At 40.5% G+C, this 15,584-nt stretch overlaps 1 protein-coding gene across 1 annotated transcript in view; it reads left to right on the forward strand.

The window, feature by feature from the left end:
* Window positions 1-15,584, forward strand: part of drp2 (dystrophin related protein 2) — a 197,874-nt gene that overhangs the window by 135,635 nt on the left and 46,655 nt on the right. Inside the window, exons 10-13 of the mRNA XM_084718858.1 lie at window positions 2,751-2,812; window positions 3,347-3,421; window positions 7,853-8,054; window positions 12,788-12,873. Of these exons, the coding sequence (XP_084574984.1) occupies window positions 2,751-2,812; window positions 3,347-3,421; window positions 7,853-8,054; window positions 12,788-12,873 (425 nt within the window). The remainder of the gene's footprint in view (window positions 1-2,750; window positions 2,813-3,346; window positions 3,422-7,852; window positions 8,055-12,787; window positions 12,874-15,584) is intronic.

Raw genomic sequence — 15,584 nt, forward strand, 5'->3', positions numbered from 1 at the left:
AAACTGTAATTTTAACATTGTCATCGTCACCTTCCTGTAAACTCACCAGAATTGAAATAGACCTCATCAAAAACATCTTGGCTCATCTTCCCACTGCTCCAACAGTCACCAGCTCTTGGTTGTTTGGTCGAAAATAAACCTGTAATTCATTGAGGTAGATGTGAAAATATTCTGGTTCTACATGATGTTTCTCCCTGCTGCTTCTTTGATGTCCGAGCTTCCTTTCCCCCTGATAGTTTCACAACCGACTTTGAGAATTAAGGGTTTATTTCATATCCAGACCAGAGCTGGCGATTGTTGGAACAGTGTGAAAGCTAGAAAGGATGTTTTTCTGTGAGTTTTATTAATGTAAAAATTGTAGTTTTGCAAAGGGATTCCAGTTAGTTTGGTGTAAGAAATAATACAGCTGAGAGCTAACGTCCAATAACAGTTTGAGCTGGTCAGTGGCAAGAACTTGAGCTTTAAGCAGGCTTGTTTTGACTGTGAACAGCTGGATTATGTTGTATAATTGAGTAGGAAGGTGCAGAGTCTATTGATATATTTTTCTAACTTACCTTTTAAACTTCAGTTTTCATGTACCCAACTTGAAATATTGTGTGCATCTTGCATGAGGAATTGGATGAGTGGGTTATTGTCATGATTTTAACAGGGTTGGGGGATTAAACTTGAAAAATGAGAAAAATCTATAATTTCATATTTTTTTAATGATATAAATTCTATGATTTACTTCAAAATCTTGCAAAGTATCTCTCTACATACATACCAACATGAACTGTGATTCAGCTAAAATTGACACTGGTTTGGGGAAATTGACAAAATATGAGTTAAATAAGTCAATAACAAGGAAAAGTTTTTTTCACTTCTAGTGTTGAATGATGGAACAAGCTATAGAAGCAGTAACCAGTGTGTTTTTCCAGTGTTACTTTCATTTCTGCCGGCTGCAGAAACAGTCCCTGTTTGTCTCTTCAATAGAAAATACATGGGAAAATATGATCCAGATTGAAAAATACAAGTTACCCTTTAACATATTTGAAAAAAATGTTTGGAAGAAAGCTTCCAGCATCAGTTACACAACATCTCAGAACTGCAAAATCCAGCCATAATCCTCCCTCTTAAGACACCTCCCCCTCTACCTCAACACAAAGAAGTGTTTGAGTTGTTTTTTTCCTGACAAGGATGTGTAGGGAAACTCATTCGTCTGTGTCATTGCGAGTTAATTTGTCATTTAAACAAGCGAATTCAACGGCAGAGAAGAATTACCCTTCATCCTTTAAGCACAACAAGCTAAACATTTTCAAAGATCTTTCCATTGCTTAAATATTTGTACCATTAGAAAGTAGATAACCACTAAATGATTTAGGGAGGAACTCTATTGAGTATTTGCCTGAGCACTCATTTGTTTTTCTATTTGCCTCATCAATACTATTTCACCTTTAGAGTGCTGCTGGTTTTATCAATGAAAGTCTAGATGTGTGTTTATGCCTAGAGGATGGTATTTTTGTGTGTGTGTGCAGATTTGTCCAGTTTGTTTCTGTGCAGACTGAGTATTTATTGTCTTAATCATTTGCAACAGAACCTCGCGGGTCTTGTTTTAGTCTGCTAGTCATTTCTTTATGGGATATTTTACTGTACCAGTGAGGGTGGGAGTAGTACCTGGGTAGCACTTCAGTGAGCACCAATCAATGAGCGCTCACACCGGTAAAACGATGAGTGCTGCCCAAAAAGGCTCCTGGGTGCTGGCAGACCTCCTGCTTTGGGGTTTCTCATTTATTTTGCTTTGCTTGTCCTTTTTTTACTGAATCTTTTTTTTTTCTGAACGTGTCCATAGACATAGAGCTCATAGCTGCATAGGCTGGTGCTGTAAATATATTCTTCTCTGGCCGAATAACAGAAACTTCCTGTCTTAACTGTTTGCTACCATGGTAGATCTTAAGTATCTTTTCTAACCTTCACTTTTCCTCCTGTAGTAGTAGCCAACTTACTAACTAGTTAACAGTATCTAATGGTAGTGTTTACTAACAGTAGCTAACGGCGCTGTTTAATTTAGTTTTAGGTAGCTTGCTTAATCGCAAATAAAATATACTTCATTAATCTCATGTCAGTTTCTTGCACCCATCTTGCACATCCATAGACATCCAAAAATCTCCGAGACAGATGTTCAAATATTGAACTGTATGTCAACGATATCATACTGGATCAGCTGATGCAGTAAAGACATGATCTGCATATCTATTCCTAAAGTTAGTTAGACTTTGCTTCTGTAATACCAAATTTGGAAAAAATCTTATACTCTACTTATCTTAATGTAAAACCTAAGATGGGAAGTTTCTGTAATATGGCCCCTGATGTGTATATATCTGGTTGGGGTTTCATGTAGGGTCTCTGAGTGAAGTCTTTTAAGTTACTGGCAGTATATATCTCCACCGGAGCAGCAGTGATACGTATCTTTGATGCCTGAACCCGGATCCTTTATCACGTTTGACATACGTCTGCACTTTACAGCCCTGAAATCTCTTGTAAACAATGGTCGCCCTGTCCTGCCCTCTCATTGTTCTCCCTTTCTCCCTCACTTACCACCCTCTGATCTCCTTTCTTTCACCGTCTTCCTCACCTGCCTGTCTCTTCTCCCTCAGCTCATTTGATCTCCATTTTTTTTTTCTTGATCTTTCTGACCTGAAAATCTGCACCTCCGTTGTCTGCCAGCCTCATGGATTCCTCTGCCTTTGTTTCGTTTCTCTGTCTTCTCCCAGCCATCAGGCCCAGACGACGTGCTGGGACCATCCAAAGATGACAGAACTGTACCAAGCACTGGGTGAGTAAGGAAACAATTAAAGCGCCCTGCGAGTCGTGCTCATTCGCCCAGGACCCCCACTGGGCTGCAGCGGCACCATCAGCACGGCACCGCCGCACCTCTGCTTTGAAGGCCCTGTCACACAGCTCATTAAGGGCCCTGTATTTCAAACACCTTGGGGACTACATCTCCACTGTCATTAACCTACAAGGCCCAATTTGCCAGCGCTGCGATTGCTTTTTGCTTAGCCTTTAATTAATTGTGATTAAACGACATCATCTGTTTTACTGTTAATCTGATCTGACGTGGGGAGCTTGCAGGGGCGATGTGCATGTGCACACACACACAGCTAGACAAATGCATGCATGTGCACGGACACACACACACAGATAACATTAGCAATACAGTACCCTGCTAATGACTTCTGCAAGGGTGTGATAAACATGAGGCAAGATAGTGATGTCTAATTCCTCGATGGCAGGGTGATGCGATGGGTTTGTTTTCCCTCATCTTTTCATTTACTCTAATCTCTTTCTATCTCTCTCCCTCCATTAGCGGATCTGAACAACATCAAGTTCTCAGCATACAGAACAGCCATGAAGTTGCGGCGAGTTCAGAAAGCTCTGAGATGTACGTACACCATTTCATTGATGGTATTTTTATTCTGTAAGCTGGGGTTGTGATGTACTTTCATCCTGCACTGTCAGTAACCCATTATGACAAGCTCTCTACTGAAATGAGATTCCATGATTGGCTGTGGCACATTTTTTTTATTCAGTTGTTGAGAGAATCAGCCCCACGCTCCTCTCTACTTAGAAATGTAGTTGGAAATATTCTCTTGCACTCGCCATTAGTATCGGCTTTAAAATGCAGAAATCAAAAGTATTGATAAACTCAAGAGCCATCAGAGCCACTCAACCACTGGATTTCATTCCTGTTTTCATTAAGGCCTGGATTGCTGGCATGCTAGGTAATTAACAGCCATTAATTGGTCAATTTGACTTACAAAAAAAGAGGGTAATTAGTTTTTGCCGCATGGTTGAGGCTTCAGTGTGTGCTTCTTCAGGGTCACAGTACTTGTTGTATCCCACTCAGGACAGACTCTCTCACTTTCTGCACATTTTTATAGTTACTACTGATTCCTCTCATGCAGGGTTCTCAAAGCGTGGCCCCTGGGCCTGTGGCGGCCCTCGGAAACAATTTTAACATGAAATGCATGTATTGTTATTCCATCTCATTGCACTTTCAATACGCTACTTGACTACTGCATCAAACTGCACCCCCTTAATATGCATCTGTCAGGTTAGGAATGGCAACTTGTAGAAAATGAAAACGGGTAGAAGTCGACACTAAAGCGTCGATTCTGATGCCTCTGCCTGCAACAGTTTCATACAACTGTGACTTTTTGTGTTCCCTACACCTGATTGAAACCATTGATTCATTATAAATCCTATTTGCAAATGTCCCAGGGGTTTGAGAATTATGGCTCTATTGATACAGTATACAGTTAATGAGAAAAGATTGCAAGGAAAGAGCTATTACCTTTATTACCTAATAGTATCCAACATAGTTATTCAAAAATATATCAAAGTCAAATATAAAAAATTGACCAAGTTATTGGCATAAGTGTGTTTTTAGAGACAGGTCTGTCAGGCGATTATTTTGCGGCCATCTCGAAAGCGTTGGTCTCCAAAATTTAATCAGTTCATGTACCTGTTATAGAGTGTTAGCACACAAGATTTGGTGCAAATCCGTCCACCCGTTCAAAAGTTATCGCACAAACAAAAATCTGTGACGGACGGACGCACGGACTCACGTACGGCCGGACAACCGGAGAACAGTATGCCTCCGGCCCGGCACCTTCGGTGGGTGGAGGCATAGCTACTGGTTGAATATCAACTAGTGGTACCTTGCAAGTGTTGCAGGAATTACATTCTGCTAGTGCTGTTAGCTAAAGTTAAAGATTTGGGGGGCAACTTGGCAATTTAAACTACACCCAAATGCTAAAAAGTGGCAAGGGTTTGAAAGATGGGCTGAAGAGGGGAACACAGGACAACACTGTAGGGGGCGTGGCCTCGTGGCTACATAGCAGGCACTGGGAGAGAGAGAGACTGGACGCTGCTCAGCAGTAGTGAGGGCTAGCAGTCCAAGCTAACTGATCACAGGTAGCTGCTGTCACACTCTCAGTGTCCGTATAGAAACACTGGAAACAGAGAAGTGCTGGAGAGAGAGAACGTGAAAATTGAAAAAAGAAAAGTTGGGTTAGCAAAAAATAGAGGAAACTTCTGTAAATGATGGGTCTCAATCGCCATATATTTAAAAATGGGAGCTGTTACACAGACCCACACTCAGGTGCTGGGGGATTAGAGGGTGTTAATGTTATTTTAAAAAATGAATTTAATTTTATTAGTTCCAAATGGTCGACTCTGTCTCAGTACTGGTCCCACAAGGCTCAAAATGATTTAGAACAGTGGGTGGAGTTTTAGTCATTTTCAACCCATGAAATGCAGGTTTTTATAAAAGTATTAAGAAATGTCAACATTAGCACCAGCACTGATGTGTTTGTAATACAATGCCATTATGAGACAAATTACTTCCTACAAAGAGATTGTGGGTTTTCCATTGCAGCCCTCAGTGACTCTGTTTAAATTAAAAAAATATTGTTTTTTGACCTTGTTCTGAAAAAGACCAAACAAGATTCAAGATGTTTATTGTCATGAGCTGTATGCATATACATGTATGATCATGTGAAAAAACTTTGTCTGAGATATTCCATTAAAAAATAACAATATACAATAAATAGAATAAAATAGAGTAGCGTGTAAGAAGACACACACACACACACACATATATAGAACAAATAAACATAAAAAGGCAGTAAAAAAGTATGTTGCCAAATATTGCACAGAAGTTGTATTGCACTTTGAGTGAGTGAGTTGTGTGTGTGTCAGCGGGTGGTGTCTGTCTGTGTGTGTGTTGTGTGCTGAAGGTCGTTATTTCTACTAAGCTGTTTACATTGCTAATTAAAATGAATATTCCAGAAATATTCCCGTTCAGATGCAGCCGTGCACGCTCTGATTATGGAAAAATGTAACAGCTGGAGCCCCTTGAGCCTGTTGGTTCTTGAAAAGGTCGGCCTTGTGATATTTGTGCATCTCTAAAAACCTGTTGCTATTCAAGTCTTTCATTCATGTTTAAAGTAGGTGTGTTTCTCCTTTCAACTAGACTTTTGGGCATGTATCTCTACTCCAGCCTGGCAAACTTTGGTAAAAACCCCAATTGAGGTGCATATTATACGTTATACATATTATGCTGTGTACATGTCCATAGAATGCTCCTAAAACTTGAACATGTAAATTTTAGATCACCTTAGCAGCAAAAGAAACTCCATTCTGGAATCAGGAGCTGGGCAGCAGGAGTTGTCAAAATCAACAAAAAAATAATGAGTACATGTAAATGCACAAGTAGACAGAACACACAAAACAGTGTACAATTATGATTCCTCTGTAAGAACAAACGACAAATAAAAATACATATATAACAAGACTCAAGATTGGAATTTGTTAAGCCACTGAATTACCTGTCACCCCTATTACACCTTGCATTAAAATGTGTCTCATATCCAGATGTAATTATTACATTTAAACCTGTTATTATTGTCTCCAGTGTCCACATTATGCATTAAGTAATAACCATAGAAACTCACTGACCTCCCACTTGTGCAGGAGGCAGCGACCTCCTGCTACACACACGACACCGACTGCCTGTGCACGATGCAACAGGAGAGGGAGAGCCTGGTGCTGTAGCTCTATTTGTTGCTGGTAGCCTTTTAGAAACAAGGTCGATAAGTGGGTTTGAAAACGTGCTAAATTGACCACCAAAGTCGCAAAGTTTCCGCCCACATAGTTATTACATGTGGATTGAAAATGCATGTGCATTTATACTTTCACAATCCATCCCTGACCACTGCCTCCAGAGGTGGTTTGGCCAATCGGATAACAATCCATCTTCAATGCATCTTGGGTGATTATTTTGTGTTTCCTTATGCCTCAAATTATTTCCTCCCTGCTTTTCGCTACCTCGACCCTGGCCTTCATGCTCACGACCCCTTAATGTCATCCATCTTCCATTACCTGCAGACGCCCACTGACTCCAGATGAGCCCATATTTGCCACTGCAGGTGGCCAATTTCACACTTATTCGTGTTCACTTCAGACACACACTTCTCTTCTTTCTCTTTTTAACTTTCCTGCCGCCTTCTCTTTCTCTCGTCCACGTCTGGAGTTGCTGCAATAAAAACTCATGCATGCTCAAACCAGTGTGAAAAACCTCTTTCGGTGACTCTCCCTCTTTCTTTCCCTCGCCTGCACTCTTATCTCAACCTCCTCTGGTCTGCTAGTTGATATCGTTACAGAATTTAATTGCCAGGCTGCCTTGATAACTGCAGAACTCTCATTCTTTTTCTTTGCACACACACACACACACACACACACACATACACACAGTGAATGATTGAGCAGGGCTGCATAAGAGCCCATCAGAAATGCATTTTTAGGTGATTCCCTCCCCAGCCATGAGAATACTCCTGTTATCTCCTCTCTCTGTTCTACCTCATTATCGTGCTATCCAATTATACCTGGCATCAACGGACACCCTTTTAGCTCCACTCCTAGGGATGGGCCATCAAATTAGTTTAGAAGAGCGAAATCAAATTTGTGTCACTGCTCTTGAAACATCTGGTGGGGCTTAAGTGGGCAAAAAGGGTGAATAAGCACTGCTGTCGCTTGTGCTCTCATTTGCGGAGGTGAGGATGATGATCCGGCTCTGTGTCTGTCTGTGAGTGTTTGCGTGAATGTGCAGCCATGTATGTAAGAACGTAGGCGTTAAGGCTGCAGTTGAAACCGTATAAAAATATCAAAATCTCACATAAAACACACAGTGCAAACACATGGTCACAATGAAAGGGTTATTGACTTGTTAAAGTTCTAAAAATGCACATAAATTAATATAATTTCCAGCTTCATAGCTGCATATGAATGACTTCAGTGTGTGTGTTTTTAGTGGACTTGGTGGCGCTGAGCAGCCTCGTCGAGGTGTTTCGGGAGCAGGAGCTGCAGCAGGGGGAGCATGTGATGGATGTGGTGGAGATGATCCATGGCCTGACAGCTCTGTACGAGAGGCTGGAGGAGGAGAGGTCCATCCTGGTTAACATTCCACTCTGTGTTGACATGTGTCTCAACTGGCTGCTTAACGTCTATGACAGGTGGGTAAACTGGTGGAAAGTATTGATTTAAGACCTACTTGTGTTGAAAAAAATTAAACTACACAGGTTTTTATATACTATTGGTTAATGTCCACACAACACAACTGAATTTCCCAGAAAGACAATAATAAAATAATTTTTCTTCGCCTTCATTTCCTTCTGGTTCTTCTTCTTTTTCAATATTTAATTCTTATAAAATATTTACCCAAAATATAATCTCGTGCTTTGTCAAAGACAGGCACACTCATTACAATCGTGGCACAGTAAGCTTGTGAAATCAAAAATTATTAATTGATTAAATAAAAACTCTCTCCCACAAAACATGGTTTTGGTTTTCATTCTTAATCTGATTAGGCCCTTGTTTTCTTTTTCCACAATTTCTCAACGCAGGCAATCATGTCAAATCAGACCCGTTCTCTTCAGAACACTAAATAGATAGTTCTTGGGTACATAACGGCATGTTTGTTAAAAATACAAGAAGATTCTGTCATGTGGCCATGAAAACAGTCTAGAACTCCTTACACTTGGCTTCAATCTGCTTTTATGCAGTGATTTTAGTACAGTTATGTCAGAAAATGACAACAGCTGTCCTTTTTGTTTTTGATTGCATTTCTATGTTGAAGTTTTTATAGGTGTTTCTATAGGCTTTGTGTAGCAGAGTGGTTCTACAAGCAAGTCAGTGCATCATTAGATGGTTTCAGAGAATTACAAGCTTCTGTAAATGCATCATGAAAACAATACAGCAAGTATTGATATTAGAAGATGTACTTTGTAATTTGTACTTTTGAATACTTAAGTATTTTTAAAAACATGTACTTTTGAATACTTAAGTATTTTTAAGACCAAGTACTCTAGTACTTTAACTCAAGTAAAATTTTGACTGAGCAACTTTCACTTGTAGTTCAGTAATATTTGACCAGGAGTATCTATACTTTGACTCAAGTACTGGGGTTGAGTACTTTGTCCACCACTGCTAGCACTACACATTCATCATAAAAATACAGTAACCCTTTGGAGTTGTCTGGTATTAATTAGTTTTTTAGCTTTTATTCAGTCTCCACCAGCTCAAGAGTATAAATGTCTTTGCCTTCAGAGATGATTGTGTTTCTTTTCGAGTGTTTTCTGTATTTTGATAGGCTAACATCGCCAGACTAATGCATGAATGTTAACTTGTTACAAATGTGAATTAAACTGGAACCTTTAAATCTGTCTGAACTGGAGAGGGACCAGAACTGCCAAAGCAAATAAAACATGAGCTTGAATATTTGTCTGGTTCCCTGGCTAGTATTTTAATCACTGTTGATTTGTACTGTCTCCATCCTAACCTGTGTGCAGGCTAAAAAACTTGTCACTGAACTGGATGGCTACTTGCGTGGGGAAAAGTGCAAATTGTACACACCGGTGTCTGTTTACGAAGTCTTCAGGAGACGTTCTACAAACGTGTTAAAATTTATATAAAACCTTTTGCGGCTCCAGAGGGATAAATTGCCTACAACTTTGAAAATAATAAAAATCTGCGTCTGAGTTAAAATGAAGTGAGGTTACCAGCCCTCTGCAGCTCGCTGCTCATCTACTGCTTGAGGCTAGCAGCTCGGGGCAACATTACAACACATCCAGCATCTCTGAATGAACTGTGGGCAGTCAGCTTGCATTGTTGATAACACACGCCAGACTTTGACAAGGAAGGAAACTTTGGGAAATTTAAAAAGGTAATGATTCTGGTGCAGTAAACTTTTAAATGACACATTCATGTATAAAAAAGGCTTCTAATGTACTATATATACTGACATACCTTTTTTCAGTTTGAAGCATTTTTGTTACTTTACATATGACTGACATTGCAATAGTCTGATTTGATATAAAACTCTCCAGGGTGCCTTTAAACACTAGAGATGTGTGCATCACTGAAGTTGTCATCCACAGCTGTGATACGTATTACGGTATGATCATGCTGTATTGTTGCAGGCTGTGCAGTTGTAATTCTCAGCAGGTTTATCCCTGTTAAACTACCCTTTCACATTGCACTAGGTCATTCGAGTCAATGGTGCATCACAAATAATGGAGCTGTTAGTAAATACGCATCACACACAAAGAAAAAGTCACTGTGTGTAATATGAAAAACTAGTTTTTACTCTTGCGTACAGTCTCAGGCTTGTCTGTCTGCAGATTGATGTAATTGGTTCAATGGCTGCTTGTACACACGTCTATAAAGAGGCTAAAACTCCAATAACAATGTCCAGGCAGAGGGCCAATCATCCCTTCTGAGACACAGCAGAAACAAATCCTCTTTCACACCAGCATTCACCCCATCTTTGCTCCTGTTCGACTGTTTTGTCTCCACGGAGAAAACACAGAGTACAGACCCAGGAACACACCAGCGTGTGCACGAGCGCTGTAAATTTGGGCGGTAGCTCTTAACTACTTGCTGCTAATGAGAGACAATCAGAGACTTTACCCTCTGCATAAATTTCAGTAATTGCTTTTTGTTTTCCAATAAGTAGCGGCGGTGAATCTGAATGAAGTGTGTATGTTTGTGTGTCCATTTTAATGTTTGTGTTTGTTTGTGTTTTGCACCAGTGAAAGTGCATTACAGTGTATGAATCGCAGCATGCATGTGTATGTATGTGTCTGTGTCTGTGTCCTCCAGAGACGTGTCACACTAGCAGGGTGTGTGGGAGTGACATGTCCCCCGAGAGGAAGTGTTGGGGTGCATATTGAAGATGGCATGCAAGTGTGTGTGAAAGGTGCTGACAGCCAGGCGTCCCCATGTGCTCTCCAGCCCCTCTGGACCAACTCCAGCTCTGAATCTAATTGGGGAAAAGACAGTAATGCTCCTCTTATCGCTTCTCATGTTCCTCAATGTGACTTTAATTTTCTCGACCTGACTTTAATGGTCTGACCTGACTTGGTTTCACCTAATTAAAAAAGAGTGCCCCTACTTTGTGTTTATTTGGACACAAAGCAACGTCCGAGTTTAAAGGAGCAGTTTGGGTTTTTGAAGTGTGGTTGTGTGAGGTACTTATTCATTGTCACTGTTTTACCCACAGTCTGCACACTTTGAGTTTGAAGAGGCAGCGGGACTACTTGTGTAGGAAGCCAAGCAATGTCCTGCTGTGGACAAGGTCTACAGCAATGCATATTTTAGCCTCTTAAAAAATATCCACCTTAAAAAAAAAAATCTGTATCAATATTTGCATCACAAGTCCTCCCACAGAAATACCATTGCTTTGACTCTCATAAACGCCCTGATCTGCACACATCTATTCTACGGCAAATCATACCACTGACGATGTACAGACGATGTTATGTAATGTAAAAATAGTTACTCAGTTTAAAATATGACCCTCATTGCCCATCATTCTGGATGAGCAGTTTCAATTTGCCATTTATAAATAATGTATTTATTTTAAAAATGTAGATGTTACTCCTTGTAAGTGTTTGTGTTTGTTCAGAATATGATGGTGTATGCTGGTTGTGCTGATTTATAGTTTTAACCATGAGTGAGGTTATTGTTCTTCTTCATGTAAGCCATGTTTTGTATACTTTTGCTTTACCTTGACATCGGACAGCCCTTTCTGACTGAAAACCACTGTTATGCAAACCAAATATCGCTCTTTCCAAAGCTAAAAAAGCAGTAATTTTACGTTGCAGAACACAGAGCTGTTGGTCTACCACTGCCTCAATAAGTTAGTTAGTTTGTGTGATTTTGGTGAATACAAATGAACACATGTAAAACGCTAAAGTCAAACAATAACACAAGCTAACTAACAACAGTTCCCAGTCAGGAAGGCTGTCTGACAGCAAGGTAAAGCTGTGAAAATGTTCTTAATTTAGTTTACCCTTAAACTGATACTGATTTTTTTAGGCAGCTGATACATTCCCCAGCTCCTATGCCAGTACTCTTGCTGCTTCTCCAAACTGGGGTTGTGCCATGCATTGACTATAAATAATCTCAGACAACCCTAGTTCAGAAAACTCAAACTCCCCCTTTACCTGATTGATTCACTTTTGTACGTCATTGGTCTGACGTCCTCCGATGACTGTGATGTTCTTGATTTCTCACTTAACAATTCAAATGTTAATTAGATGAGCCTGTGGTTTCTGCCAACGCTGCTCAGCTCGGCATCGAATTCTTCCCCGGCTGTGTTGGCACCGGAGCTGTGAAATCTCGAGCAGTGACGGTTTCCCCCTCAGATTTCCACAGTCGCTTCTCCATGTCTCCCTTTTTTATTACAAGCAGGAAAAAAAAGGCTGTGACCCTTTTAGGTCAGGACACAACAGCGTCCATCTCAGTGGCCTTGCCATTGGCCAGTGATGAGACTATATATTCAGCAGGGGACTGCACGTCAGATCCTCGCCAGTGCGGGATGTGCGAGTGTAATTTATGTTTGTGTGCCTGTGCAGTATGCATGCATGTGTTTGTAAGTGACATTGTGGTGTGTGTGAGCTTATTATTGCTCTTCTGGGCATAAACTCATGGACACTTGATCAAGTCCTTGTAGTGCCTTTAGTTACAGTGGACGTGCTCTAATCCAATTTCACACTGTTGCACTGACCTGTACTGTACTGCTTTGACCCATGTAATTCCTCCACACTTTGGCTGAACCCTGCTGGGAGGGACGATGTATGAATACATTACCACGACGCAATACATCGCAGTTCGACATAATTCACCGTTCAAAAATTCAAACCTTACGCCTTCTCCGTGTTTCTCTCCTCTTTCTCTCCACCAGTGCTCGGAATGGAAAAATGCGAGTTCTCAGCTTCAAGATGGGCCTGGTGAGCCTGTGCAACGCCGACGTCCAAGAGAAGTACAAATGTGAGTCTGATGCTCGCTCGTGTGCCTAATGCATCTCCTCAATTGCAAACAATGAGCCAAAACAAAACGGCTCTGATTGCCAGTATTACATAAAGACAGCCACTTAGTCTAATGGAGGAAATTACTCTGCTGCCATAATGGAGAAAGCTTTCTTTACTTCCTCAAAGTACACCAGGGGCCTTTAAAAGGATTGCTTGCCAAAGACACCATTCATGCACACGCTCTTTCCGTGGCACTCGCTCCCATTTTTCTTCTCAAGTCAACTAAACTCTTATGAATAAGGGTTCTAAAAGGGTTCTTCCTGAAAAGGCTGAGGGTCTACTCAGAACCTTTTGCTTTGGAAGAACCCTTCTTGTCAAAGGTTCCATTAAGGACCCCTTTTTCATCAAAAAAAGGAAGACTGATCTGTGAAATAATTTTTGTGAAAGGGTTTTTTTGTACCATAATATAAAAGGGACCTCCTGTGTGGGTTCTAGATAAAATCCTTTGGAATATAAAAAGGTTCTCTGTGGAATTTCTTGAGTGTGTCCTTGATAAAAACCTTGGAATATGATAAGGTTCTTGGTAGAACCCTGTGATTTGTACTAAATAAGACCCTTGGAATATAAATCAGTAGAATCCCCATGGTCCCCCACACAAAACCCTTTCAATATAAAAAGGTTCTTGGTAGGACTGTGTGTGGAATTTAGATAAAACCCTTAGAATACACATCATTTTTTGGTAGAACTCCTTGAGCAGGTTCTCGATAAACCCCTTGGACTATGAAAAGAGATTTCTACATAAAACCCTTAGAATATAAAAAGGTTCTCGGTAGAACACCCGCAGTGGGTTCGAGATAAAACCCTTGGAATATGAGTAGATTCTTGGTAGAACCCTCCCAAAAGCTTTCTAGATAGAACCCTTGGAATATAAAAACATTCTGGGTAGAACATCCTGAGTGGATTCTAGATGAAACCCTTAGAATATAAATAGTTCTTGGTGGAACCTCCTGACTGTGTTCTAGATAATCCCTTGGAACCCCCTTGGTGAAAGGTTCTTTATGTTGGATTCTAGGTAGAACTCTCTGAAAGGGTTCCAAGTTGTACCTTCATAAGAGGTTCTAACGAGAGCCAAAAAGGGTTCTCCAACGGTGACAAGCCTAAGAACCCTTTCTAGTTCTATTTAGCGCGTGTATTTCTCAGAGTGTAACAAAGAGCTCAGTGGCGTCTGTCCTCCTCCTCCCCTCGATTATAAATGATGCTGTAATGTTTTATTAGTGTGCTGCTCCGGTCCGAGATATGTTTTTACTGTTCTATTGTAACTCCAGTTTTACGAGTTCTCCTGTAAATGTAGGTAAAATGGAGAGCGAGCATTTGAACTGACGATAGTCGGACCTGGAACAGCTTGTAGCCGGTGCAGGATCTGAGACAACACGGCCAAACCCGTGCCAGGATTAATCATGCGTTGCACGCCATCTGTGTCAGCTCTTAAAGACTGACAGTTAACAGATTTGCCTTCGATTGAGCGGTCCCCGAGGTGAGTCAGCCCTCTTTTTCAGGGGGTGCAGGTAGACATGCGGTGGCCTTAACAGTTTGTCAATTCTCCCACTGATACCCTTTCTGCCAACTCCAGACATCACTGGAATAATATTTGCAAATAAATCCGAGGCATTTGCATCAACCTGCTTTGAGATGCAGATGGAGGGTGTTTATTCCATCATCACCGCATTTTGGCTTGCGATTCAAGAAAAGAATATGCTTGTCATTACTATTTCAAAAGTTAAAAAGTTTAATTACTAGAGTTTATGGTAGCACGTTTTTGAAAGTATCTCAGGTAGTGCGTTTATTTAACACTTTGCACAACACAGTTTTGCACTCATCAACATGCGCTGCTTTCACACCTGATTTGATAAATGCACCACTTATCGCTCTGCCACAGGTTTCAGCTTCTAATTTTCACATCAGAAAAAAAACATGGCAGCTGTTTGAAAACTATGTCAGTCCTCTAAGGCTTTCCACAAAAGTAAGTTTGGGAAGTAATATATAGTGTTTGCAACTTTATTTTATATTTGCATCATTCATTTCAAATAGTTGTACATGAAGGTTTGATAGTTCCAAGAGAATGAATTATCAAGCAAATAAAACTCCAGGCTGACAGCATGAAGTGAAACCTGAGCTCAGAAAGTATATGCAAGATTTTCACTGCTAATTGCATCTTAATCTTAAAAAACTGGACAAACTCAAGTACCTTGTTTCTGTACTGTTGTAGCCACGCAACTGAGTATGGTAATGTTGGAGTGACAGGCCACTAATGGCTCAAATATTGGATTTCCACTGATTTTTAACAAATGTTAGCTAACATGTTCAGTGTCCAGTGTTTAAGATTTACTGGGATCTGTTGGCAGATTATGGCTGAAAATGAATAGGATATTTGTAAGTGTGTTTTCATTAGTGCGTAATCACCTGAAAATAAATATAATTGTGTTTTCGCTACCTTAGAACGAGCCATTTAAATCTAAAGAGGGTCACCATGTTGCACTGCCATGTTTCTTCCGTAGCCCAGACTGGACAAAACACACACTGGCTCTAGATTTGGCCTTTAATTTAGTTTCTCTTACAAGCTTGGAAGGAGAAAATGAGACAAGATATTTTCAGTCTGCAAGCTCATCGCTGGATGCCACTAAAACCTACGCACTGGTCCTTTAAGCTAAGATGGTGACCATGACGCTAGCA

The sequence above is a fragment of the Lutjanus erythropterus genome, chromosome 5 (assembly GCF_056507025.1).
Source record: "Lutjanus erythropterus isolate fLutEry1 chromosome 5, fLutEry1.hap2, whole genome shotgun sequence".
NCBI lineage: Eukaryota > Metazoa > Chordata > Actinopteri > Lutjaniformes > Lutjanidae > Lutjanus > Lutjanus erythropterus.